The following is a 25,531-nucleotide window of genomic DNA, read 5'->3' on the forward strand; positions in this document are numbered from 1 at the left end:
TCCATTGTCAAGGAGATGTGGTGTTACCATTGTAGGAGATCTGGGGAATCCCATTGCTGGAGTTGTCCAGGATCTCCTATTGGAAACACACAAACGCATGTACGCACGCACACACACACACGTTAGTATCACTCAGCTGTGGATTCTCACTGAGGAGCAATCAAGAGTAATGTGTGAGTGCGGTCCAAGCCTGTGAGTGTGTGTTTGTTTCTTACAAAAGATCCGTGTGTGTATGAATCCTTCTCAGTCATCTCGTGTGAGTGGTGCAGTGAGTGTTCTCTCTCCAGAAACATCCTCTGTTGTTCTGAACTGGCCAGACGACAGGTCAACCAGGTAGAGAGAGTACAGGAAGAGATACCTACAGGAGAGAGGGAGAGGGGGGAGAGAGACTAATTGAATTGAATGGTGCCAGAACCTGAACGTTACCTTTCATAAACAGACAGAGAAGTTTTCATGCAGGTTAGAGGAGGTGTTGGGTCAGCATCACACAGCTCAACTACCTGGAGTTGGAATGAGTTGATGTTAGTGTAATGTAATGTAATATAATGTTTAACTATGTTTCAAAGTGTTTTCTATAGCGTTTCATAGCGTTGCATACCCAGGCAGGCAATGGTCATGGCCGCTAGGTGTAGGGAGTGAAGAGAGTCCGGTCGTCGTGACAACGCCCTAACGAACTGGAAGTTGAGAATCCCTCCAATCAGACCACAGATACAGCAGGCTGAGAACAGAATCATCTGGAGGGAGAGAGATATAGAGATAGAGAGAGAGAGAGATAGAGAGATAGAGATAGAGTGATAAAAAAACAAGAGAGAAATACACACAGGCTTAAATGACTGCACCTGCTGATACTGTAGCTATCTTGTCAGCAGAAAACAATACATGGAGAGATGGAACACAGTTGATAGTTTCCTGCTCTGTCACTGTAAATGAGATGGAACACAGTTGATAGTTTCCTGCTCTGTCACTGTAAATGAGATGGAACACAGTTGATAGTTTCCTGCTCTGTCACTGTAAATGAGATGGAACACAGTTGATAGTTTCCTGCTCTGTCACTGTAAATGAGATTGAACACAGTTGATAGTTTCCTGCTCTATCACTGTAAATGAGATGGAACACAGTTGATAGTTTCCTGCTCTGTCACTGTAAATGAGATGGAACACAGTTGATAGTTTCCTGCTCTATCACTGTAAATGAGATGGAACACAGTTGATAGTTTCCTGCTCTGTCACTGTAAATGAGATGGAACACAGTTGACAGTTTCCTGCTCTATCACTGTAAATGAGATGGAACACAGTTGACAGTTTCCTGCTCTATCGCTGTAAATGAGATGGAACACAGTTGATAGTTTCCTGCTCTGTCACTGTAAATGAGATGGAACACAGTTGATAGTTTCCTGCTCTATCACTGTAAATGAGATGGAACACAGTTGATAGTTTCCCGCTCTATCACTGTAAATGAGATGGAACACAGTTGATAGTTTCCTGCTCTGTCACTGTAAATGAGATGGAACACAGTTGATAGTTTCCTGCTCTATCACTGTAAATGAGATGGAACACAGTTGATAGTTTCCTGCTCTGTCACTGTAAATGAGATGGAACACAGTTGATAGTTTCCTGCTCTATCACTGTAAATGAGATGGAACACAGTTGATAGTTTCCTGCTCTATCACTGTAAATGAGATGGAACAGTTTATAGATTCCTGCTCTGTCACTGTAAATGAGATGGAACACAGTTGATAGTTTCCTGCTCTGTCACTGTAAATGAGATGGAACACAGTTGACAGTTTCCTGCTCTATCACTGTAAATGAGATGGAACACAGTTGACAGTTTCCTGCTCTATCACTGTAAATGAGATGGAACACAGTTGATAGTTTCCTGCTCTGTCACTGTAAATGAGATGGAACACAGTTGATAGTTTCCTGCTCTATCACTGTAAATGAGATGGAACACAGTTGATAGTTTCCCGCTCTATCACTGTAAATGAGATGGAACACAGTTGATAGTTTCCTGCTCTGTCACTGTAAATGAGATGGAACACAGTTGATAGTTTCCTGCTCTATCACTGTAAATGAGATGGAACACAGTTGATAGTTTCCTGCTCTGTCACTGTAAATGAGATGGAACACAGTTGATAGTTTCCTGCTCTATCACTGTAAATGAGATGGAACACAGTTGATAGTTTCCTGCTCTGTCACTGTAAATGAGATGGAACACAGTGGATAGTTTCCTGCTCTATCACTGTAAATGAGATGGAACACAGTTGATAGTTTCCTGCTCTATCACTGTAAATGAGATGGAACAGTTTATAGATTCCTGCTCTGTCACTGTAAATGAGATGGAACACAGTTTATAGTTTCCTGCTCTGTCACTGTAAATGAGATGGAACACAGTTGATAGTTTCCTGCTCTGTCACTGTAAATGAGATGGAACACAGTTTATAGTTTCCTGCTCTATCACTGTAAATGAGATGGAACACAGTTGATAGTTTCCTGCTCTGTCACTGTAAATGAGATGGAACACAGTTGATAGTTTCCTGCTCTATCACTGTAAATGAGATGGAACACAGTTGATAGTTTCCTGCTCTGTCACTGTAAATGAGATGGAACACAGTTGATAGTTTCCTGCTCTATCACTGTAAATGAGATGGAACACAGTTGATAGTTTCCCGCTCTGTCACTGTAAATGAGATGGAACACAGTTTATAGATTCCTGCTCTATCACTGTAAATGAGATGGAACACAGTTGATCGATTCCTGCTCTATCACTCTAAATGAGATGGAACACAGTTTATAGTTTCCTGCTCTATCACTGTAAGTGAGATGGAACACAGTTGATAGTTTCCTGCTCTATCACTGTAAATGAGATGGAACACAGTTGATAGTTTCGTGCTCTATCACTGTAAATGAGATGGAACACAGTTGATCGATTCCTGCTCTGTCACTGTAAATGAGATGGAACACAGTTGATAGTTTCCTGCTCTGTCACTGTAAATGAGATGGAACACAGTTGATAGTTTCCTGCTCTGTCACTGTAAATGAGATGGAACACAGTTTATAGTTTCCTGCTCTATCACTGTAAATGAGATGGAACACAGTTGATAGTTTCCTGCTCTATCACTGTAAATGAGATGGAACACAGTTGATAGTTTCCTGCTCTATCACTGTAAATGAGATGGAACAGTTGATAGATTCCTGCTCTGTCACTGTAAATGAGATGGAACACAGTTGATAGTTTCCTGCTCTGTCACTGTAAATGAGATGGAACACAGTTGATAGTTTCCTGCTCTGTCACTGTAAATGAGATGGAACACAGTTGATAGTTTCCTGCTCTATCACTGTAAATGAGATGGAACACAGTTGATAGTTTCCTGCTCTATCACTGTAAATGAGATGGAACACAGTTGATAGTTTCCCGCTCTGTCACTGTAAATGAGATGGAACACAGTTTATAGATTCCTGCTCTATCACTGTAAATGAGATGGAACACAGTTGATAGATTCCTGCTCTATCACTGTAAATGAGATGGAACACAGTTTATAGTTTCCTTCTCTATCACTGTAAATGAGATGGAACAGTTTATAGATTCCTGCTCTGTCACTGTAAATGAGATGGAACACAGTTTATAGATTCCTGCTCTATCACTGTAAATGAGTGTCACGGTTTCGGCCGAGGCTGCTCCTCCTCCTTGTTCGGGCAGGCTTCGGCGGTCGTCGTCTCCGGAGTACTAGCTGCCACCGTTCAATGTTTCATGTTCGTTTGGTTTTGTCTGTTTGTAACACCTGTCCCTTGTTAGTGTTTGATTGTGTTCCCTATTTAGTTTCGTTATTTTGGGTCAGGTGTTATGTGTGATTGTTTTTGTCAGCTGTTCGTGTTCTTGGTATTTTGACTCTCTTCCTGTGTATTCGAGAGTTCGCACTGCGTGCGCTTTTTTCCTTGTTTTACGCACTGTGTTGTGTGCGTATTTGTCGTTCTCGCCTCCCGGTTGGGTTGGCTATTTTCTCCTGTTTGGAGTTGTTTTGCACCACTAAAGACTGTTGACGTACTCTTGTGTGCCTGCGCTTGATTCCCTACACCACATCCACACTCAGCGTTCGTGACAGAATCACACATCACCCATGGAATCAGCAGGAGCGACCGCGCCAACAGCAAGCATGGAGGAACGTCTTCGTGGGCAGGAGGACCGGATTAACCAGGTCTGTCATGCCCTGGAGGGGGTGATGAACACTCTCCACCGATGGGAAACCAGCGGGGTACCCACGACCCCACCTACCGAACCATCCCCATCGGTCAGTCCTCCTGACCCATTTCCGGAACCCAGTGGGATTCGGCTCTCGCTCCCGAGGGCGTACGACGGCTCCGCTGCCGGGTGTCAAGGGTTCCTGCTGCAAGTGGAGCTCTACCTCGCCACCGTACACCCGGCGCCCTCGGGACACGAGAGCGTCTCAGCCCTCATCTCCTGTCTCACCGGCAAGGCGTTGGAGTGGGCCAACGCCGAATGGAGGAGAATGGACGCCGCTACCACTACCTATGCGGAGTTCTCCCGCCGCTTCCGTGCTGTGTTTGACCATCCACCGGAAGGGAAGGCGGCGGGGGAGCGTCTGTTCTACCTCCGACAGGGGATGAGGAGCGCCCAGGACTTTGCTTTGGAATTCCGGACTCTAGCGGCCGATGCAGGGTGGAATGAGCGGGCCCTTATAGACCACTTCCGTTGCAGCCTCCGGGAGGACGTCCAGAGAGAGTTGGCGTGCAGGGACACCTCGTTGACGTTTGACCAACTTGTCGACATGGCCATTCGGCTGGATACCCTGCTCGCCACCCGTGGACGTCCCGGGTGGGGTTCGCCCATTTCACCCTCCAGCACCTCCGAGCCGAGCCCTATGGAGCTCGGGGGTGCTGGCGCTAGAGAACGGAGGAGTAGGAACCCGAGGGGGGCCGTTCCCTGCACTAACTGTGGCCGTGGAGGGCACACCGCGGCTAGGTGTTGGGGAGGGTCCCCCGGTGGAGGAGAAGGCAGGTCACGCATTGGGGGGTCCCCCCAGGTGAGTAGGCGCCCTACTTACCCAGAGCTTTCTGTCGTTCACCTAACCTTGCCTGTTTGTTTTCCACAGGTTGCACCTCGTTCCCAGCATAAGGCGCTGGTAGATTCAGGCGCAGCTGGGAATTTTATAGATCGCCAGTTCTGTGTAGAGTTAGGGATTCCCCTCCTTCCCGTTGATAAGCCTTTCCCTGTTCATGCCCTAGATAGCCGTCCGTTAGGGTCTGGGTTGATTAGGGAGGTCACGGCACCCCTTAAGATGATGGCGCAGGAGGGTCATGAGGAGACGATTCAGCTCTATCTGATTGACTCTCCTGCGTATCCGGTAGTGCTGGGCCTTCCCTGGTTGATGACCCATGACCCTACTATTTTGTGGCGAGAGAAAGCTCTTAAAGGGTGGTCTGCCCAGTGTGAGGGGCGGTGTCTGGGTGTTTCCATAGGGGCGACCTCGGTGGAAAGTCCGAATCTAATGCCAGCACTGCATATTCCCCCCGAGTATGAGGATTTGAAAGTGGTGTTTAGTAAAACTAGGGCGGCGCAGCTGCCGCCTCATAGACGAGGGGATTGTGCGATAGATCTCCAGTCAGGAGCAGCTCTCCCGCGGAGCCATGTGTATCCCTTGTCTCAAGAGGAGAGGAAGGCAATGGAGACGTACATCGCTGAGTCTCTGAGACAGGGATACATACGGGCCTCCACTTCACCCGCTTCCTCGAGTTTCTTTTTTGTGAAGAAAAAGGATGGAGGTCTGCGCCCGTGTATTGATTACCGCGGTCTCAATCAGATTACGGTGAAGTACAGCTATCCACTTCCTCTGATTGCGACTATGACGGAGTCATTGCACGGTGCGCAGTTCTTTACAAAATTGGATCTCAGGAGCGCATATAACTTGGTGCGCATTAGAGAGGGCGATGAATGGAAGACAGCGTTTAGCACGACTTCCGGACACTACGAGTATCTAGTCATGCCATATGGGTTAATGAATGCTCCCTCAGTCTTCCAATCCTTCGTCGATGAGATTTTCCGGGACATGCAGGGACAGGGAGTAGTCGTATACATCGACGATATTCTGGTGTACAGTCCTACCCGATCAGAGCATGTAACCCTGGTGCGCCGAGTATTGAGGAGGCTGTTGGAGCATGACCTATATGTCAAGGCAGAGAAATGTCTGTTCTTTCAGAAGTCGGTCTCCTTTCTGGGTTATCAGTTGTCTGCGTCAGGGGTGAAGATGGAGGTAGACCGGGTGTCAGCTGTGCGTAATTGGCAGACCCCAACCACTGTGAAGGAGGTGCAACAGTTCTTGGGTTTTGCAAATTATTACCGGAGGTTTATCCGGGGTTTTGGACAGGTGGCAGCTCCCATAACGTCTCTGTTGAAGGGGGGTCCGGTGCGCTTGCGGTGGTCAGCGGAGGCGGACAGGGCTTTTGGGAAACTGAAGGACCTGTTTACCTCGGCGCCGGTGTTGGCGCATCCGGATCCCTCTTTACCTTTCCAGGTAGAGGTGGACGCGTCAGAGGCCGGTATAGGGGCCGTTCTTTCCCAACGTTCTGGCACACCACCTAAACTCCGTCCCTGTGCGTTTTATTCTAAAAAGCTCAGTCCGGCGGAGCGGAATTATGACGTAGGAGACAGGGAGCTGTTAGCCGTGGTACAGGCCCTAAAGGTGTGGCGGCATTGGCTTGAGGGGGCTCAACACCCTTTCCTCATTCTAACTGACCACCGTAACCTGGAATACATCCGGGCAGCTAGGAGACTGAATCCTCGCCAGGCCCGCTGGACTATGTTTCTAGCCCGGTTTGTGTTTAAAATTACTTACATCCCTGGGTCCCAGAACGGGAAGGCAGATGCTCTGTCTCGGCGGTATGACGCGGAGGAGAGGTCCGTTGAGCCCACTCCCATACTACCAGAGTCCTGTCTGGTTGCACCGGTGGTGTGGGAGGTTGATGCCGAGATCGAGCGGGCGTTACGCACCGACCCAAGTCCTCCACAGTGTCCAGTGGGTCGGACGTACGTTCCGCTCGAGGTACGCGATCGCCTCATTTATTGGGCTCATACGTCCCCCTCCTCTGGACATCCGGGTATCGGCCGGACAGTTCACTGCCTTAGCACGAAGTACTGGTGGCCAACGTTAGCTAGGGATGTGAGGATTTATGTCTCCTCCTGTTCGGTGTGTGCCCAGTGTAAGGCGCCCAGACATTTGCCCAGGGGTAAGCTACAACCCCTGCCCGTTCCACAACGACCCTGGTCCCACCTCTCGGTGGATTTTGTTACCGACCTTCCCCCCTCACAGGGGAATACTACCATCCTGGTCGTTGTGGATCGGTTCTCGAAGGCCTGTCGTCTCCTTCCCATGCCGGGTCTACCCACTGCCCTACAGACCGCTGAGGATCTGTTTACCCATGTCTTCCGGCATTACGGGGTACCCGAGGATATAGTGTCTGATCGAGGCCCCCAGTTCACCTCCAGAGTGTGGAGAGCGTTTATGGAACGGTTGGGGGTTTCGGTAAGCCTTACTTCGGGTTACCATCCGGAGAGTAATGGGCAGGTTGAACGTGTTAACCAGGAGGTGGGTAGGTTTCTGAGGTCTTATTGCCAGGGCCGGCCGGAGGAGTGGGCGAGATACGTTCCTTGGGCCGAGATGGCACAGAACTCTCTCCGCCACTCCTCCACCCAACTAACCCCTTTCCAGTGTGTGTTAGGGTACCAGCCGGTTCTGGCACCTTGGCACGAGAGCCAGATCGAGGCCCCTGCGGTGGATGAATGGGTGCGGCGCTCGGAGGAAACATGGAACGCTGCCCACGTACATCTGCAGCGGGCCATCCGTCGGCAGAAAACGAGCGCCGATCTCCACCGCAGTGAGGGGCCTGTGTACGCACCTGGAGATCGAGTCTGGCTCTCGACCAGAAACCTGCCCCTCCGCCTGCCCTGCCGGAAGCTGGGTCGGCGGTTTGTGGGGCCATTTAAAGTCCTGAGGAGGTTGAACGAGGTGTGTTACAGGTTAGAACTGCCTATTGACTATAGGAATATTAACCCCTCGTTCCATGTGTCTCTCCTCAGGCCGGTGGTAGCTGGTCCACTCCAGGAGTATGAGATAGAGGAGACTCCTCCGCCCCCGTTGGACATCGAGGGGGCTCCGGCGTACACTGTGAGGTTCATCCTTGATTCGAGACGCCGGATGGGGGGTCTTCAATATCTCGTGGAGTGGGAGGGGTACGGCCCGGAGGAGCGGTGCTGGGTGCCAAGGAGGGACATATTGGACCAGTCCCTGCTGACCGAGTTCCATCGGGGTCATCCTACGCGCCCTGCTCCGCGTCGTCCGGGTCGTCCCCGAGCCCGGGGTCGGCGCACGGCTGGATCCGCGCGTCAAGGGGGGGGTACTGTCACGGTTTCGGCCGAGGCTGCTCCTCCTCCTTGTTCGGGCAGGCTTCGGCGGTCGTCGTCTCCGGAGTACTAGCTGCCACCGTTCAATGTTTCATGTTCGTTTGGTTTTGTCTGTTTGTAACACCTGTCCCTTGTTAGTGTTTGATTGTGTTCCCTATTTAGTTTCGTTATTTTGGGTCAGGTGTTATGTGTGATTGTTTTTGTCAGCTGTTCGTGTTCTTGGTATTTTGACTCTCTTCCTGTGTATTCGAGAGTTCGCACTGCGTGCGCTTTTTTCCTTGTTTTACGCACTGTGTTGTGTGCGTATTTGTCGTTCTCGCCTCCCGGTTGGGTTGGCTATTTTCTCCTGTTTGGAGTTGTTTTGCACCACTAAAGACTGTTGACGTACTCTTGTGTGCCTGCGCTTGATTCCCTACACCACATCCACACTCAGCGTTCGTGACAATGAGATGGAACACAGTTGATAGTTTCCTGCTCTATCACTGTAAATGAGATGGAACACAGTTTATAGTTTCCTGCTCTATCACTGTAAATGAGATGGAACACAGTTGATAGATTCCTGCTCTATCACTGTAAATGAGATGGAACACAGTTTATAGATTCCTGCTCTATCACTGTAAATGAGATGGAACACAGTTGATAGTTTCCTGCTCTGTCACTGTAAATGAGATGGAACACAGTTTATAGTTTCCTGCTCTATCACTGTAAATGAGATGGAACACAGTTGATAGTTTCCTGCTCTATTACTGTAAATGAGATGGAACACAGTTGATAGTTTCCTGCTCTATCACTGTAAATGAGATGGAACAGTTTATAGATTCCTGCTCTGTCACTGTAAATGAGATGGAACACAGTTGATAGTTTCCTGCTCTGTCACTGTAAATGAGATGGAACACAGTTGATAGTTTCCCGCTCTGTCACTGTAAATGAGATGGAACACAGTTGATAGTTTCCTGCTCTATCACTGTAAATGAGATGGAACACAGTTGATAGTTTCCTGCTCTGTCACTGTAAATGAGATGGAACACAGTTGATAGTTTCCTGCTCTATCACTGTAAATGAGATGGAACACAGTTGATAGTTTCCCGCTCTGTCACTGTAAATGAGATGGAACACAGTTTATAGATTCCTGCTCTATCACTGTAAATGAGATGGAACACAGTTGATAGATTCCTGCTCTATCACTGTAAATGAGATGGAACACAGTTTATAGTTTCCTGCTCTATCACTGTAAATGAGATGGAACAGTTTATAGATTCCTGCTCTGTCACTGTAAATGAGATGGAACACAGTTGATAGTTTCCTGCTCTGTCACTGTAAATGAGATGGAACACAGTGGATAGTTTCCTGCTCTATCACTGTAAATGAGATGGAACACAGTTGATAGTTTCCTGCTCTATCACTGTAAATGAGATGGAACAGGTTATAGATTCCTGCTCTGTCACTGTAAATGAGATGGAACACAGTTGATAGTTTCCTGCTCTGTCACTGTAAATGAGATGAACACAGTTGATAGTTTCCTGCTCTGTCACTGTAAATGAGATGGAACACAGTTGATAGTTTCCTGCTCTATCACTGTAAATGAGATGGAACACAGTTGATAGTTTCCTTCTCTGTCACTGTAAATGAGATGGAACACAGTTGATAGTTTCCTGCTCTATCACTGTAAATGAGATGGAACACAGTTGATAGTTTCCCGCTCTGTCACTGTAAATGAGATGGAACACAGTTTATAGATTCCTGCTCTATCACTGTAAATGAGATGGAACACAGTTGATAGATTCCTGCTCTATCACTGTAAATGAGATGGAACACAGTTTATAGTTTCCTGCTCTATCACTGTAAATGAGATGGAACACAGTTGATAGTTTCCTGCTCTATCACTGTAAATGAGATGGAACACAGTTGATAGTTTCCTGCTCTATCACTGTAAATGAGATGGAACAGTTTATAGATTCCTGCTCTGTCACTGTAAATGAGATGGAACACAGTTGATAGTTTCCTGCTCTGTCACTGTAAATGAGATGGAACACAGTTGATAGTTTCCTGCTCTGTCACTGTAAATGAGATGGAACACAGTTGATAGTTTCCCGCTCTATCACTGTAAATGAGATGGAACACAGTTGATAGTTTCCTGCTCTGTCACTGTAAATGAGATGGAACACAGTTGATAGTTCCTGCTCTATCACTGTAAATGAGATGGAACACAGTTGATAGTTTCCTGCTCTGTCACTGTAAATGAGATGGAACACAGTTGATAGTTTCCTGCTCTATCACTGTAAATGAGATGGAACACAGTTGATAGTTTCCCGCTCTGTCACTGTAAATGAGATGGAACACAGTTGATAGATTCCTGCTCTATCACTGTAAATGAGATGGAACACAGTTGATCGATTCCTGCTCTATCACTCTAAATGAGATGGAACACAGTTTATAGTTTCCTGCTCTATCACTGTAAGTGAGATGGAACACAGTTGATAGTTTCCTGCTCTATCACTGTAAATGAGATGGAACACAGTTGATAGTTTCCTGCTCTATCACTGTAAATGAGATGGAACACAGTTGATAGTTTCCTGCTCTATCACTGTAAATGAGATGGAACACAGTTGATCGATTCCTGCTCTGTCACTGTAAATGAGATGGAACACAGTTGATAGTTTCCTGCTCTATCACTGTAAATGAGATGGAACAGTTTATAGATTCCTGCTCTGTCACTGTAAATGAGATGGAACACAGTTGATAGTTTCCTGCTCTGTCACTGTAAATGAGATGGAACACAGTTGATAGTTTCCTGCTCTGTCACTGTAAATGAGATGGAACACAGTTGATAGTTTCCTGCTCTATCACTGTAAATGAGATGGAACACAGTTGATAGTTTCCTGCTCTGTCACTGTAAATGAGATGGAACACAGTTGATAGTTTCCTGCTCTATCACTGTAAATGGGATGGAACACAGTTGATAGTTTCCCGCTCTGTCACTGTAAATGAGATGGAACACAGTTTATAGATTCCTGCTCTATCACTGTAAATGAGATGGAACACAGTTGATAGATTCCTGCTCTATCACTGTAAATGAGATGGAACACAGTTTATAGTTTCCTGCTCTATCACTGTAAATGAGATGGAACAGTTTATAGATTCCTGCTCTGTCACTGTAAATGAGATGGAACACAGTTTATAGATTCCTGCTCTATCACTGTAAATGAGATGGAACACAGTTGATAGTTTCCCGCTCTATCACTGTAAATGAGATGGAACACAGTGTAAATACTGGGTTGTTGTTCAGTATTATACTATACATGAATCTACACATTGTTTTTAAAATGTGCAAAATGAATTATGCTCTGCATAATTATCCACATGCGCGCGCGCACACACACACAGACGCACACACACACACAAACTTCTGACTTTTCCTGGAAGCTCAGTTACAGTGAACAAGCCTCTAAGTACCCTGTCCCACTCAGAACCCCCACACCCTTTGTGTGTGTGTGTGTGTGTGTGTGTGTGTGTGTGTGTGTGTGTGTGTGTGTGTGTGTGTGTGTGTGTGTGTGTGTGTGTGTGTGGATACACACATCAGGTTTCCTAATGTAACACATGCCTTCAGTAAATGTCCGCATGGAAAATCAGAGCTCCTGTTTCAGTCATTATCCATCGTTTGGAAACACTTCAGACTCCAGAGATACACTAACCTAGCATAACCTAATCATCACACAGAGATTGGGGGAGGAGAGGAGAGGGAGAGACAGAGGAGAGGAGAGAGAGGGGTGACTGCTGAGAGAAGAGGAGAGGATGGAGAGGGTGAGAAGGGGAGAGGGAGAGAGAGACATACGCCCAGGCCGTGAGCAGAGCAACAGGCACAATCCCCACTCCTACACCTGTCCAAGCCCCATCCTGCGACTTAAGAGGCATTCAGCAGATGCTCAGCATGCTCTGCTCAAACCTAATGGTCTGTGCCTAAACCACACAAATTACAACACTGGACACTACGGACCACAGAGCATCCTGAAATATACCAGATCTGAGGTCATCTGCCTTTGGCCTAAAGACCAGGAACCCAGACTTCATCAAAGAAATCAGAAATACAGACATTGGCATCTTGCAAGAAACATGGTATAGAAGACATTGACCAACTGGTTGCCCTCTAGGTTACAGAGAGCTGGTAGTCCCATCCACCAAACTACCAGGTGTGAAACAGGGAAGAGATTCAGGGGGTATGCTAATTCGGTATAGAGCAGACCTAACCCACTCTATTAAATTAGTCAAAACAGGAATATTTTACATTTGGCTAGAAATTAAAAGGAAATAATCTCAACAGAGAAAAATGTCCTCCTGTGTGCTACCTATATCCCCCCACTAAAATCCCCATACTTTAATGAAGACAGCTTCTCCATCCTAGAGGGGAAGATCAACCATTTCCAGGCCCAGGGACATGTACTAGTCTGTGGTGACCTAAACGCCAGAACTGGACAAGAACCCAACATTCTCAGCACACAGGGGGACAAGCACCTACCTGGAGGTGACAGCATTCCTTCCCAAAATATGCCTCCCTAGACACAACTACGACAAAACAACCAACAAAAAATGTGTCACAACTCCTGCAGCTCTGTCGCACGCTGTGTCTGTTCATAGTCAATTGTTAGCTTCGAGGGGGCTCCTACGGTAGGTACACCTACAGCTTATCCCTTGGCAGTAGTAGACTACTTAATCACCGACCAATCCAGTCTCTCAGAGCATTCACAGTCAAATCAAATCAAATCAAATCAAATTTTATTGGTCACATGCGCCGAATACAACAGGTGCAGACATTACAGTGAAATGCTTACTTACAGCCCTTAACCAACAATGCATTTATTTTTAACAAAAAAAGTAAAAATAAAACAACAACAAAAAAAGTGTTGAGAAAAAAAGAGCAGAAGTAAAATAAAATAACAGTAGGGAGGCTATATATACAGGGGGGGTACCGGTGCAGAGATCACAGCGAAATCACAATCTACTTGAACAGAGTAATACTCAACCATGAGTTATCGAAGCTGAACAATAAATCCCTCCCAGGCAACTTCCTATTGAAGGTGTAAACTTAGCAGTAGGAAGCCTGAACAGTATATTTGACCTATCAGCTAACATACTGTATCAAATAAATAAAATGTATAGCAGAAAACTAACAACAATGAGAAATGATTTGATGAAGAAAGCAAAAACCATGGAAAGAAATTGAGAAACCTACCCAACCAAAAACACAGAGACCCAGAAAACCATAACCTATGCCTTCACTATGGTGAAACACTAAAACAGTACAGAAATACACAAAGAAGTAACAGCGAGTCAGAAATCAGCTCAATGTGATTGAAGAATCCATAGAATCAAATCACTTCTGGGAAAATTGGAGCACACTAAACAAACAACAACACGAAGTGCTATCTATCCAAAATGGAGATGTATGAATTAACCACTTCTCCAACCTTTTCAGCCATATAACAAAGAACCGAGAGTAAAAACATATACATGATCACTTTTCCTCAGTGAAAACAATGTCCTGAGCAAATGTCAAATTGGCTTCTTACCTAAATCTCATACGACAGACCACATATACACCTTGCACACCCTAATTGACAAACAAACCAACCAAAACATGCTTTGTTGATTCAAAAAAGCTTTTGACTCAATTTGACATGAGGGTCTGCTTTACAAATTGATGGAAAGCCGTGTTGGGGGGAAAACATATGACATTATAAAATCAATGTACACAAACAACAAGTGTGCAGTTAAAATTGGCAAAAAACACACATTTATTTCCACAGGGCCGTGGGGTGAGACAGGGATGCAGCTTGAGCCCCACCCTCTTCAACATATACAGTGGGGAGAACAAGTATTTGATACACTGCCGACTTTGCAGGTTTTACTACTTACAAAGCATGTAGAGGTCTGTAATTTTTATCATAGGTACACTTCAACTGTGAGAGAGGGAATCTAAAACAAAAATCCAGAAAATCACATTTGCATTTTATTGCATGACATAAGTATTTGATCACCTACCAACCAGTAAGAATTCCGGCTCTCACAGACCTGTTAGTTTTTCTTTAAGAAGCCCTCCTGTTCTCCACTCATTACCTGTATTAACTGCACCTGTTTGAACTTGTTACCTGTATAAAAGACACCTGTCCACACACTCAATCAAACAGACTCCAACCTCTCCACAATGGCCAAGACCAGAGAGCTGTGTAAGGACATCAGGGATAAAATTGTAGACCTGCACAAGGCTGGGATGGGCTACAGGACAATAGGCAAGCAGCTTGGTGAGAAGGCAACAACTGTTGGCGCAATTATTAGAAAATGGAAGAAGTTCAAGATGACGGTCAATCACTCTCGGTCTGGGGCTCCATGCAAGATCTCACCTCATGGGGCATCAATGATCATGAGGAAGGTGAGGGATCAGCCCAGAACTACACGGCAGGACCTGGTCAATGACCTGAAGAGAGCTGGGACCACAGTCTCAAAGAAAACCATTAGTAACACACTACGCCTTCATGGATTAAAATCCTGCAGCGCATGCAAGGTCCCCCTGCTCAAGCCAGCGCATGTCCAGGCCCGTCTGAAGTTTGCCAATGACCATCTGGATGATCCAGAGGAGGAATGGGAGAAGGTCATGTGGTCTGATGAGACAAAAATAGAGCTTTTTGGTCTAAACTCCACTCGCCGTGTTTGGAGGAAGAAGAAGGATGAGTACAACCCCAAGAACACCATCCCAACCGTGAAGCATGGAGGTGGAAACATCATTCTTTTGGGATGCTTTTCTGCAAAGGGGACAGGACGACTGCACCGTATTGAGGAGAGGATGGATGGGGCCATGTATCGCGAGATCTTGGCCAACAACCTCCTTCCCTCAGTGAGAGCAATGAAGATGGGTCGTGGCTGAGTCTTCCAGCATGACAATGACCCGAAACACACAGCCAGGGCAACTAAGGAGTGGCTCCGTAAGAAGCATCTCAAGGTCCTGGAGTGGCCTAGCCAGTCTCTAGACCTGAACCCAATAGAAGGGAGCTGAAAGTCTGTATTGCCCAGCAACAGCCCCGAAACCTGAAGGATCTGGAGAAGGTCTGTATGGAGGAGTGGGCCAAAATCCCTGCTGCAGTGTGTGCAAACCTGGTCAAGACCTACAGGAAACGTATGATCTCTGTAATTGCAAACAAAGGTTTCTGTACTAAATATTAAGTTCTGCTTTTCTGATGTATCAAATACTTATGTCATGCAATAAAATGCAAATGAATTACTTAAAAATCATACAATGTGATTTTCTGGATTTTTGTTTTAGATTCCGTCTCTCACAGTTGAAGTGTACCTATGATAAATATTACAGACCTCTACATGCTTTGCAAGTAGGAAAACCTGCAAAATCGGCAGTGTATCAAATACTTGTTCTCCCCACTGTATATCAACAAATTGGCAAGGGCACTAGAACAGTCTGCAGCACCCGGCCTCACCCTACTAGACTGAAATCAAATGTCTACTGTTTGAAGATGATCTGGTGCTTCTGTCCCCAACCAGCGTCTGCTAAATGGCATATTATTATTATTATTAACCAAGGAGGGCCTACAGGGTGATTGGGAGTCCCATAGGGCGGCGCACAATTGGCCTAGTGTCGTCCGGGTTTGGCCGGTGTAGGCCATCATTGTAAATAAGAATTTGTTCTTAACTCAATTGCCTAGTTAAATAAAGGTTACATTTAAATTTAAAAAATTATAAAAACAGCAGCACCTAGATCTTCTGCACAGATTCTGTCAGACCTGGGCCCTGACAGTAAATCTCAGTAAGACAAAAATAATGGTGTTCCAAAAAAAGGTCCAGTTGCCAGGACAACAAATACAAATTCTATCTAGACACCATTGCCCTATGTCATATCAAAATCTTCCCAGAGTGAAATAGTTCCCAGTAGTTCTGATCGTTCTGATTGTGACGTCATGCTGTAAAATTTCTCACAGCGTGAATATGTTCCCAGTTCAATAATTGCATCTCTTTATGTGGATGTTCCTCTCACCCTCCCTCGACCTCGAAAAACTGTTCTGTGAGCACGCGCATCTGCCAATCAATGGTGGCCAGGAGTATTGACTCCGACCAATCAGAAGCTTGTTGAGGCGTGAGGTTAGCATATAAATACCCGGACTCGCGCGTCGAAGTGCTGAGGGTTGATGTGAGGAGAGATTTTTTGCGATTGCAAAGACTTTGGCGCTACGTTTTCGATTGACAGTGCATATATTTGTTTGTTAGTTAGTTAGATATACAAAGAAGTTAAAACGGCACACCTCTGAGAACAAGCCACCTCGACCATTTTACAGCTAATTATGCTAGTTAGCTAGATAAATCAAGGGCAAGGGGATGTGAGAGAAACATCTGCACGAGCTCAGAAATCCACACAGACGCGCGTGAAAATGTTTACAACATGACGTCACAATCACAACACAATCGGAACGATTGGGAACTATTTCACGCTGGGAAGATTTTTACATGACAACTTAGAGTACGCAAAGAATTATACCTACTTCGACCTAAACATCAACGCCACAGGTAACTTCCACAAGGCTGTGAACGATCTAAGAGACAAGGCAAGAAGGGCTTTCTATGCCATCAAAAGGAACATAAAACTTGACATCCCAATTAGGATCTGGCTAAAAATACAATCAGTTATAGAACCCATTGCTTTCTACTGTTGTGAGGTCTGGGGTCCACTCACCAACCAACACTTCACGAAATGGGACAATCACCCAATTGAGTCTGCATGCAGAATTCTGCTAAAATATCCTTCATGTTCAATGCAAAACCCCAAACAATGCATGCAGAGCAGAATTAGGACTAATTATTAAAATCTAGAAAAAATAGCTGTGAAAAAGGAAGCCATGCCCACACATCTCACCACAAAGCCCTCACCTACAGAGATTAACCGAGAGAAGAGTCCCCTCAGCCAGCTGGTTCTAGGGTTCTGTTCACAAACACAAACAGAGCCCCAGGACAGCAACACAATTAGACCCAACCAAATTATGAGAAAAATATATATAACTATTTGACACACTGGAAAGAATCAACCAAAAAACAGCAAACTAAAATGCTATCTTTCCCTCAACAGAGAGCACACAGTAACAGAATACCTGACCACTGTGACTGACCCAAAATACAAAAAATCCTTGACTACGTACAGACTCAGTGTGCATAGCCTTGCTATTGAGAGAGGCCACACTAGGCAGACCTGGCTCTCGACAGAAGACAGGCAATGTGCACACTGCCCACGGAATTAGGTGGTAACTGAGCTGCACTTCCTTACCTCCTGCCAAATGTATGACCATATTAGAGACACACATTTACCTCAGATTACACAGACCCACAAAGGATTTGAAAACAAATCAAATATTGATAAACTCCCATATCTGTTAGGCAAAATACCGCAGTGTGCAATCACAGCAGAAAACACCATGAAAACAGGGCAACCAGTGGAGCACAAACAACATTGTAAATACAACCAATATTTATCTGTTTACTGTCTTCCTCTACTATGTTAAAAACACTGTACATAGCTGATAATAACATTTGAAACGTCTTTATCCTTTTGAAACCTTTGTGTTCAATGTTTACTGGACATTTTTTAGTTTTTTTGTTGATGTAGTTTATTAATTATTTCACTTGCTTTGGCAATGTAAACATATGTTTCCCATGTCAATAAAGCCCCTTTGAAGAGAGAGAGAAAGAGAGAGAGAGAGACTTCTGAGAGAAGAGGGAAGGAGGGTAAGAGAGAATGTGTGTGTGTGTGTGCTTGTGTGAGTGTGTGTACTTACGATGAGTCCCGTCCTCTTCCTAGCACACAGCACTCCACACATCCCACAGATTAGAAACTGAGAGAGAGAGAAAAAGAAAAAACAGATCAGAACTGGTTCATAACATAATCAGATCCGAATCCAAACTGGTTCACAACCGGCTTTCATTGGTAGGCGCGCGCAAAAGTAATCCGAGGGGGAGACAGATGTAGAGAGGGAGCGCCTGCTCACTGTATGAGGGATTCTTGAAAGACGGGACAATCTCAACTTTTTTTTCACAAATATTTGTTCTGCAATTTTAACATTTTAAATACAGATTTTGATAGACAAATGTATCAGCTATCACACCATGTAAAGGAATAACCCCCTGATTTTTAAAATATTTTTTCATTAAATGCAACTAACTGGATTTAGGTCAACTCGGGACACTATAAAAGGCATTCCATTTGTACAATTATTGTCCAACAAGTTTTTAAAGGCCTTGATTATTTAATTCTAACATTAGATTATTCAAATATGTTATACAAATCTTCAAACTTTTTTTGTTTTGATTTATAGCACTATTAAATGCTCCAGGGCTAATTTCGTAAACATTTTGGCATGTTTTTCTAGATTTAGAACATACAGTGCCTTCATAATGTATTCACACCCCTTGACTTTTTCCACATTCTGTTGTGTTAAAGCCTACATTTAAAATGGATTAAATTGAGATTTTGTGTCACTGGCCTACACACAATACCCCATAATGTCAAAGTGTAATGATGTTTTTACAAATTAATTAAAAATGAAAAGCTGATATGTCTTGAGTCAATAAGTATTCAAACCATTTCTTATGGCAAGCCTACATAAGTTCAGGAGTAAAGATTTGCTTAACAAGTCACATAATAAGTTGCATGTTTGCAATAATAGTGTTTAACATCATTTTTGAATGACTACCTCATCTCTGTACCCCACACATACAATTATCTGTAAGGTATCTCAGTCGAGCAGTGAAAACGTAACACATTTGAGTTTTTTAAATAAATATCAGGCAGATGGAGTTGACAGTTTATGGTTGTGACCATGGTGATTCCAATATTGTTTGTTTAAATCTATCAAAAGCAGAGAACTTTACAGATCATGTTGCACTAATGAGTAAATTAAGAAGGGGTCCTTATGGTATAGCTGACCCTGCTCATTCCTGATTAATTTAGGATTTAGACAATTCTGAAGGAGTTGACCAAATCTCCTGACACATCTTTTAGGAATCACAGTTTTGAGAAAAATATTATTTAAAGTCACAGAGGGCTATTGCCAGAAACTAAATGACATCATATCCTTTTTCAGTTAATATCCATTATTGACATTTGTTTTGGTTGAGAGTTTGAAATTGGCATCCTTTGCTCCAGACAAGGGCATTTCCAGGCATAGAGCCGACATGGAAATAAATAATATATATTTTTAATTAACATTCACACCCAACGCACACACGCACGCACGCACACACACACACACACAGACACACACACACACACACACACAGACAGATAGTAAACTAAAAGCTCTACGTACACACATGCCGCTCCAGACGGGAGAAGCGTCTCCTTGCTGCGGCTTGTGTTCCTCCCTGATCCGGCTGAGCCCCACGGCTCCCAGGACGATACTGGCCACCCCCAGACCCACCTCCAACACTGACAGCAGCAGCAGGCTCCACAGGATCTTCCGGCTGGAGCACATACTGACCGGGCATCCTCCTAGGTCGGCTTCAGTCAGGAAGGCACACTGGTCGGCAGCAAAATGTTTTGAAACGAAAACAAGTGTTTCTTAGGCTACTCCCCGGAAAACAGTCACTACCCTGATTAAATAAAGATGAACTGAAATGGATAAGTTCACGTACCTCCCTGTGACATCCCGTTTTTAAAAGAAGTCCCTTGTTTTTTGTGCCAACTAGCAACCCGAGCCTGGAGGAGCCGGAGTCCGCCTGTCAGCCCTCGGCGGGTGGCATGATGTTAGTCCATATCCCGGTGCTCCAAGAAAGTTATGGACAGGAGATCAGGAAATTATGTAAAGTCGTTTTTTATTTTTATCAATGAGACTAACCTGCATGAACAAAGACTAGATTCTCATTTCCAAATCCAAAAGTGATTAGTCTCTGACGCTGAAAACCGGAGCTCCCCCGGTCAATACTGAGAGGAGAGCGTGCTGCTCTAAACTTCCCGCTGGTCGGTCGTTAACGAGACTGGCTCGCGGTTGCTGTCCATGGTGCTTAAACGCTTGCACAGACCTTCTGCGACCTGACCAAAAAGCCCTCCAGTTCTCTCTCTCTCTCTCTCTCTCTCTCTCTCTCTCTCTCTCTCTCTCTCTCTCTCTCTCTCTCTCTCTCTCTCTCTCTCTCTCACACACACACACACAGAGACTCCCCTCAGACAGTGGGACACCTCCTCCTCCTGTCTTTCAGTTTAGTTTAGACTCTAGAGACTCTCCGGACCCCGTGTGACTCCCGGGCAGATTCACAGACAGGAGCTGGTGTCATTAGCACAACCCTGGTAAATACAATAACAGTGGACTTATCTTTCTCTTAAAGTCACACACACTGAACTGAACTGAACTGCCAACCCCCATAGACAGTAGCCTACACACACTGAACTGAACTGAACTGCCAACCCCCAGAGACAGTAGCCTACACACACTGAATTGAACTGAACTGTCAACCCCCATAGACAGTAGCCTACACACACTGAACTGAACTGCCTACCCCCACAGACAGTAGCCTAAACACACTGAACTGAACTGAACTGAACTGCCAACCCCCATAGACAGTAGCCTACACACACGCTGAACTGAACTGAACTGCCAACCCCCACAGACAGTAGCCTACACACACTGAACTGAACTGAACTGCCAACCCCCAGAGACAGTAGCCTACACACACTGAACTGAACTGAACTGCCAACCCCCACAGACAGTAGCCTACACACACTGAACTGAACTGAACTGCCAACCCCCAGAGACAGTAGCCTACACACACTGAACTGAACTGAACTGCCAACCCCCACAGACAGTAGCCTACACACACCTGTAATGATGTGTAGAGGAGTGAAATAATGATGTTGCAGTTCCTGGTCATTGTGCCTAAATGGGAATTCTGGCTCTGAACAGGTAGTTTGTTTGGGAGAAGCAGGAGCCCATTCAACATATGCACAACCTAGACAAAAGCCTAAATGTAAAAGTATATCTGTTTGATGAAAATTTACCATATTGTACTTGTGACTTGAAAATGAAAGTCTTATTTTTGCCTTTTGGTAGCAGCTGTTTTCCTGTTGGAGCACAAACCTCTTCTTTATCTTTCTAAATCAATCCACCTTTTTCAGTTTGCCATGCTACCTCGTTGTATTCTTGTTGATGCTGATCTGTCTTCACCTCTTCAATAGGCCTCCTGATGACTCTGGCCCACTGTTTAACCCTGTTACATAAAGGTCAGTTCCCGTGCGCCTCTGCTCTCTCTCCTGTGTGTAGTTACAGTGTAATGAATGGACTGATGCTATCTAAGAAACATAGATTATTAACGTAACAGCTTTTTACTGTTACAAATTAATATTCAGTAAAAATTAGGATGCCTGGAGGGGGGAGGGGGTCTGACAAAGCACTCAATATACATATTTATTTCTCTCGCTCTCTCTCTCTCTCTCTCTCTCTCTCTCTCTCTCTCTCTCTCTCTCTCTCTCTCTCTCTCTCTCTCTCTCTCTCTCTCTCTCTCTCTCTCTCTCTCTCTCTCTCTCTCTCTCTCTCAATTCAATTTAAGGGCTTTATTGGTATGGGAAACATATGTTAACATTGCCAAAGCAAGTGAAATAGATAATAAACAAAAGTCAAATAAACAAGAAATATTAACAGTAAACATTACACTCACAAAAGTTCCAAAAGAATAAAGACATTTCAAATGTCATATTATGTGCAAATAGTTAAAGTACAAAAGGGAAAATAAATAAACATAAATATGGGTTGTATTTACAATGGTGTTTGTTCTTCACTGGTTGACCTTTCCTTGTGGCAACAGGTCACAAATCTTGCGGCTGTGATGGCACACTGTGGTATTTCACCCAGTAGATAAGGGAGTTTATCAAAATTGGGTTTGTTTTCGAATTCTTTGTGGATCTGTTTAATCTGAGGGAAATATGTGTCTCTAATATGGTCATACATTTGGCAGGGGGTTAAGAAGTGCAGCTCAGTTTCCGCCTCATTTTGTGGGCAGTGTGCACATAGCCTGTCTTCTCTTGAGAGCCAGGTCTGCCTACGGCGGCCTCTCTCAATAGCAAGGCTATGCTCACTGAGTCTGTACATAGTCAAAGCTTTCCTTAAGTTTGGGTCAGTCACAGTGGTCAGGTATTCTGCCACTGTGTGCTTAGGGCAAAATATAAAAAATGTTATTAATTCTTTCCAATGTGTCAAGTAATTCTCTTTTTGTTTTCTCATGATTTGGTTGGGTCTAATTGTGTTGCTGTCCTGGGGCTCTGTGGGGTCTGTGTTTGTGAACAGAGCCCCAGGACCAGCTTGCTCTTCTCCAGGTTAATCTCTCTGTAGGTGATGGCTTTGTTATGGAAGGTTTGGGAATCACTTCCTTTTAGGTGGTTCTAGAATTTAATGGCTCTTCTCTGGATTTTGATAATTAGCGGGTATCGGCCTAATTCTGCTCTGCATGCATTATTTGGAGTTTTACGTTGTACACAGAGGATATTTTTGCAGAATTCTGCGTGCAGAGAGAAATAGAGAGAGAGAAAGAGAGAGGGAGAGAAAGAGAGAAGGAGTGAGAGAGAGAGACAGAGAGAGAGAGACAGAGAGAGAGAGAAAGAGAGAGGGAGAAAGGGAAGAGAGAGAAGAGAGGGAGAGAGACCAAAATATGATGTCCTCTCCAATTAATCACGGTATCAGACCTGCTGAGATCAATCTGTGTGTGTGTCTGTGTCTGTGTGTGTGTGTGTCTGTGTGTCTGTGTCTGTGTGTCTGTGTGTCTGTGTGTCTGTGTGTGTGGGGTCCAACTAGCGTCTGTTTTCTCTCGCAGCTCTGCTCTGCTCTCGTGGATGTATTAACTCCTATTAAAATCACCCTAAAAGAAGTGTGTGTGTGTGTCTGTGTGTGTTTGTGTCTCACAGGACAGGGCGGCTTACTCCCCAATGAGAATCAGGATATTTTTTGACCCCCCCCACTCACATATGAACTCCCTATGGGTTCAAACCCTGAGACTATAGGCCAGGGTTTCTCAAACTCAGTCCTCGGGACCCCAAGGGGTGCAGGTTTTGATTTTTTGTCACGCCCTGACGTATGGGACTCTAGTATGTTGAGTCAGGGTGTGGAGTTCTATGTTGTATTTTCTATGTTCTCTTTCTAGGTTGTGTATTTCTATGTTTGGCCGGGTGTGATTCCCAATCAGAGACAGCTGTCGCTCATTGTCTCTGATTGGGGATCATACTTAAGTAGCCTTTTGGCACTCATTAGTTGTGGGATCTTGTTCCGTGTGTAGGCTTGTTTTGTGTTTAGCCTGAGGACGTCACGTTTCGTTGGTTTGTTGTTTTGTTCGTGTGTTTATCGTTGAAATAAACATGTATGCATTTCACGCTGCGCCTTGGTCTGACCCGTCCTTAAACGAACGTGACAGAAGATCCCACCAAAAATGGACCAAGCAGCGTGCCCAGGAGCAGACATCCTGGACATGGGAGGAGATCCTGGAAGGAAAGGGATCCTGGACATGGGAGGAGATTCAGGCTGGGATGGATCACCGTCCTTGGGAGGAGACAGTAGAGGCCCGGTATAGAGAGGAGCAACGGCAACGCAGAAGGCGCCGGCCGAGGAGGAAGCCCGAGAGACAGCCCCAAGAACATTTTTTGGGGGGGCTAAAAGGGTAGTCGGGGATCGATGGATAAGAGCCCCGACCACTGCACTCGTGGGGGCTCAGGGAGGAGTCCTCACGGGAGGAGGACTGGGCGCGGAGAGTGTAAGACAGTCGGAGATCTCTAACGTCAGTTCCCAGTCCGGCACACCTCGTGCCTGCGTCTCGCACCAAGCTAGTGGTGCGTGTGCCCAGTCCGGCCCGGCCTGTTCCTGTTCCTCGCACCAAGCCAGTGGTGCGTGTTCCCAGTCCGGTACGGCCCGTGCCTGCTCATCGCATCAGACCTGTGGTGCGTGTCTCCAGTCCGGCCCGGCCCGTTCCTGCTCATCGCATCAGACCAGTGGTGCGTGTTCCCAGTCCGGCCCGGCCCGTGCCTGCTCCCCGCACCAAACCAGTGGTGTGTGTTCCCAGTCCGGCCCGGCCCGTTCCTGCTCCTCGCACCAGACCAGTGGTGCGTGTTCCCAGCCCGGTACGGCCCGTGCCGGCTGAGAGAATGTGGTCGTCACGCCCGGATCCGCCTCCGAGGCGGAATGCCCACCCGGACCCTACCCTGTTATGTAAGGTTTGTGCGGTCGGAGTCCGCACCTTTGGGGGGGGGGGGTTACTGTCACGCCCTGACTTATGGGACTCTAGTATGTTGAGTCAGGGTGTGGAGTTCTATGTTGTATTTTCTATGTTCTCTTTCTAGGTTTGTATTTCTATGTTTGGCCGGGTGTGATTCCCAATCAGAGACAGCTGTCGCTCATTGTCTCTGGGGATTGGGGATCATACTTAAGTAGCCTGTTGGCACTCATTAGTTGTGGGATCTTGTTTCCGTGTGTAGGCTTGTTTTGTGTTTAGCCTGAGGACGTCACGTTTCGTTGGTCCTTAAACGAACGTGACATTTTTGCTCTAGCACTACACAGCTGATTCAAATAATCAACTAATCATCAAGCTTTGATCATTTGAATCAGCTGTGTAGTGTTGGGGCAAAAACCGAAATGTGCACCGGCAGGTAGCTTAGTGGTTAAGAGCGTTGTGCCAGTAACCGAAAGGTCGCTGGTTCTAATCCCCGAGCCAACTAGGTGAAAAATCTGTCGATGTGCCCTTGAGCAAGGCACTTAACCCTAATTGCTCCTGTAAGTCGCTCTGGATAAGAGCGTCTGCTAAATAATGTAAATGTAATGTAATGTAATGCACCCCTTGGGGTCCCGAGGACAGAGTTTGGGAAACGCTGCTATCGGCACTGGCTTCGGCAGCTAAAACAACTCTCCAGATCTTAGGTAACGATGGATGATGATGGTAATGATGATGATGATGGTAAGGATGATGATGATGGTGATGATGATGATAATGATAGTAATGATGGATGATGATGATGATGATGGATGATGATGGTAATGATGATATGGATGATGATGATAATGATGATGATGGTAATGATGATGATGGTATTTGTAAGTCGCTCTGGATAAGA

General features: G+C 45.5%; 1 protein-coding gene across 1 annotated transcript; it reads right to left on the reverse strand.

Moving 5' to 3' along the window:
- Nucleotides 1-7: 7 nt before the first annotated feature.
- Nucleotides 8-19,928, reverse strand: LOC311132072 (transmembrane protein 196-like; the record flags this gene model as incomplete). Its single annotated transcript, XM_084165244.1, has 5 exons — nt 8-76; nt 240-358; nt 599-734; nt 18,234-18,290; nt 19,764-19,928. 5 exons carry the CDS (start codon nt 19,926-19,928, stop codon nt 8-10), a joined length of 546 nt encoding a protein of 181 aa, XP_084021370.1.
- Between the last annotated feature and the right edge of the window lie 5,603 nt (nt 19,929-25,531).

Source organism: Coregonus lavaretus (assembly GCF_964263955.1).
Source record: "Coregonus lavaretus genome assembly, chromosome: 7".
Taxonomy (NCBI): domain Eukaryota; kingdom Metazoa; phylum Chordata; class Actinopteri; order Salmoniformes; family Salmonidae; genus Coregonus; species Coregonus lavaretus.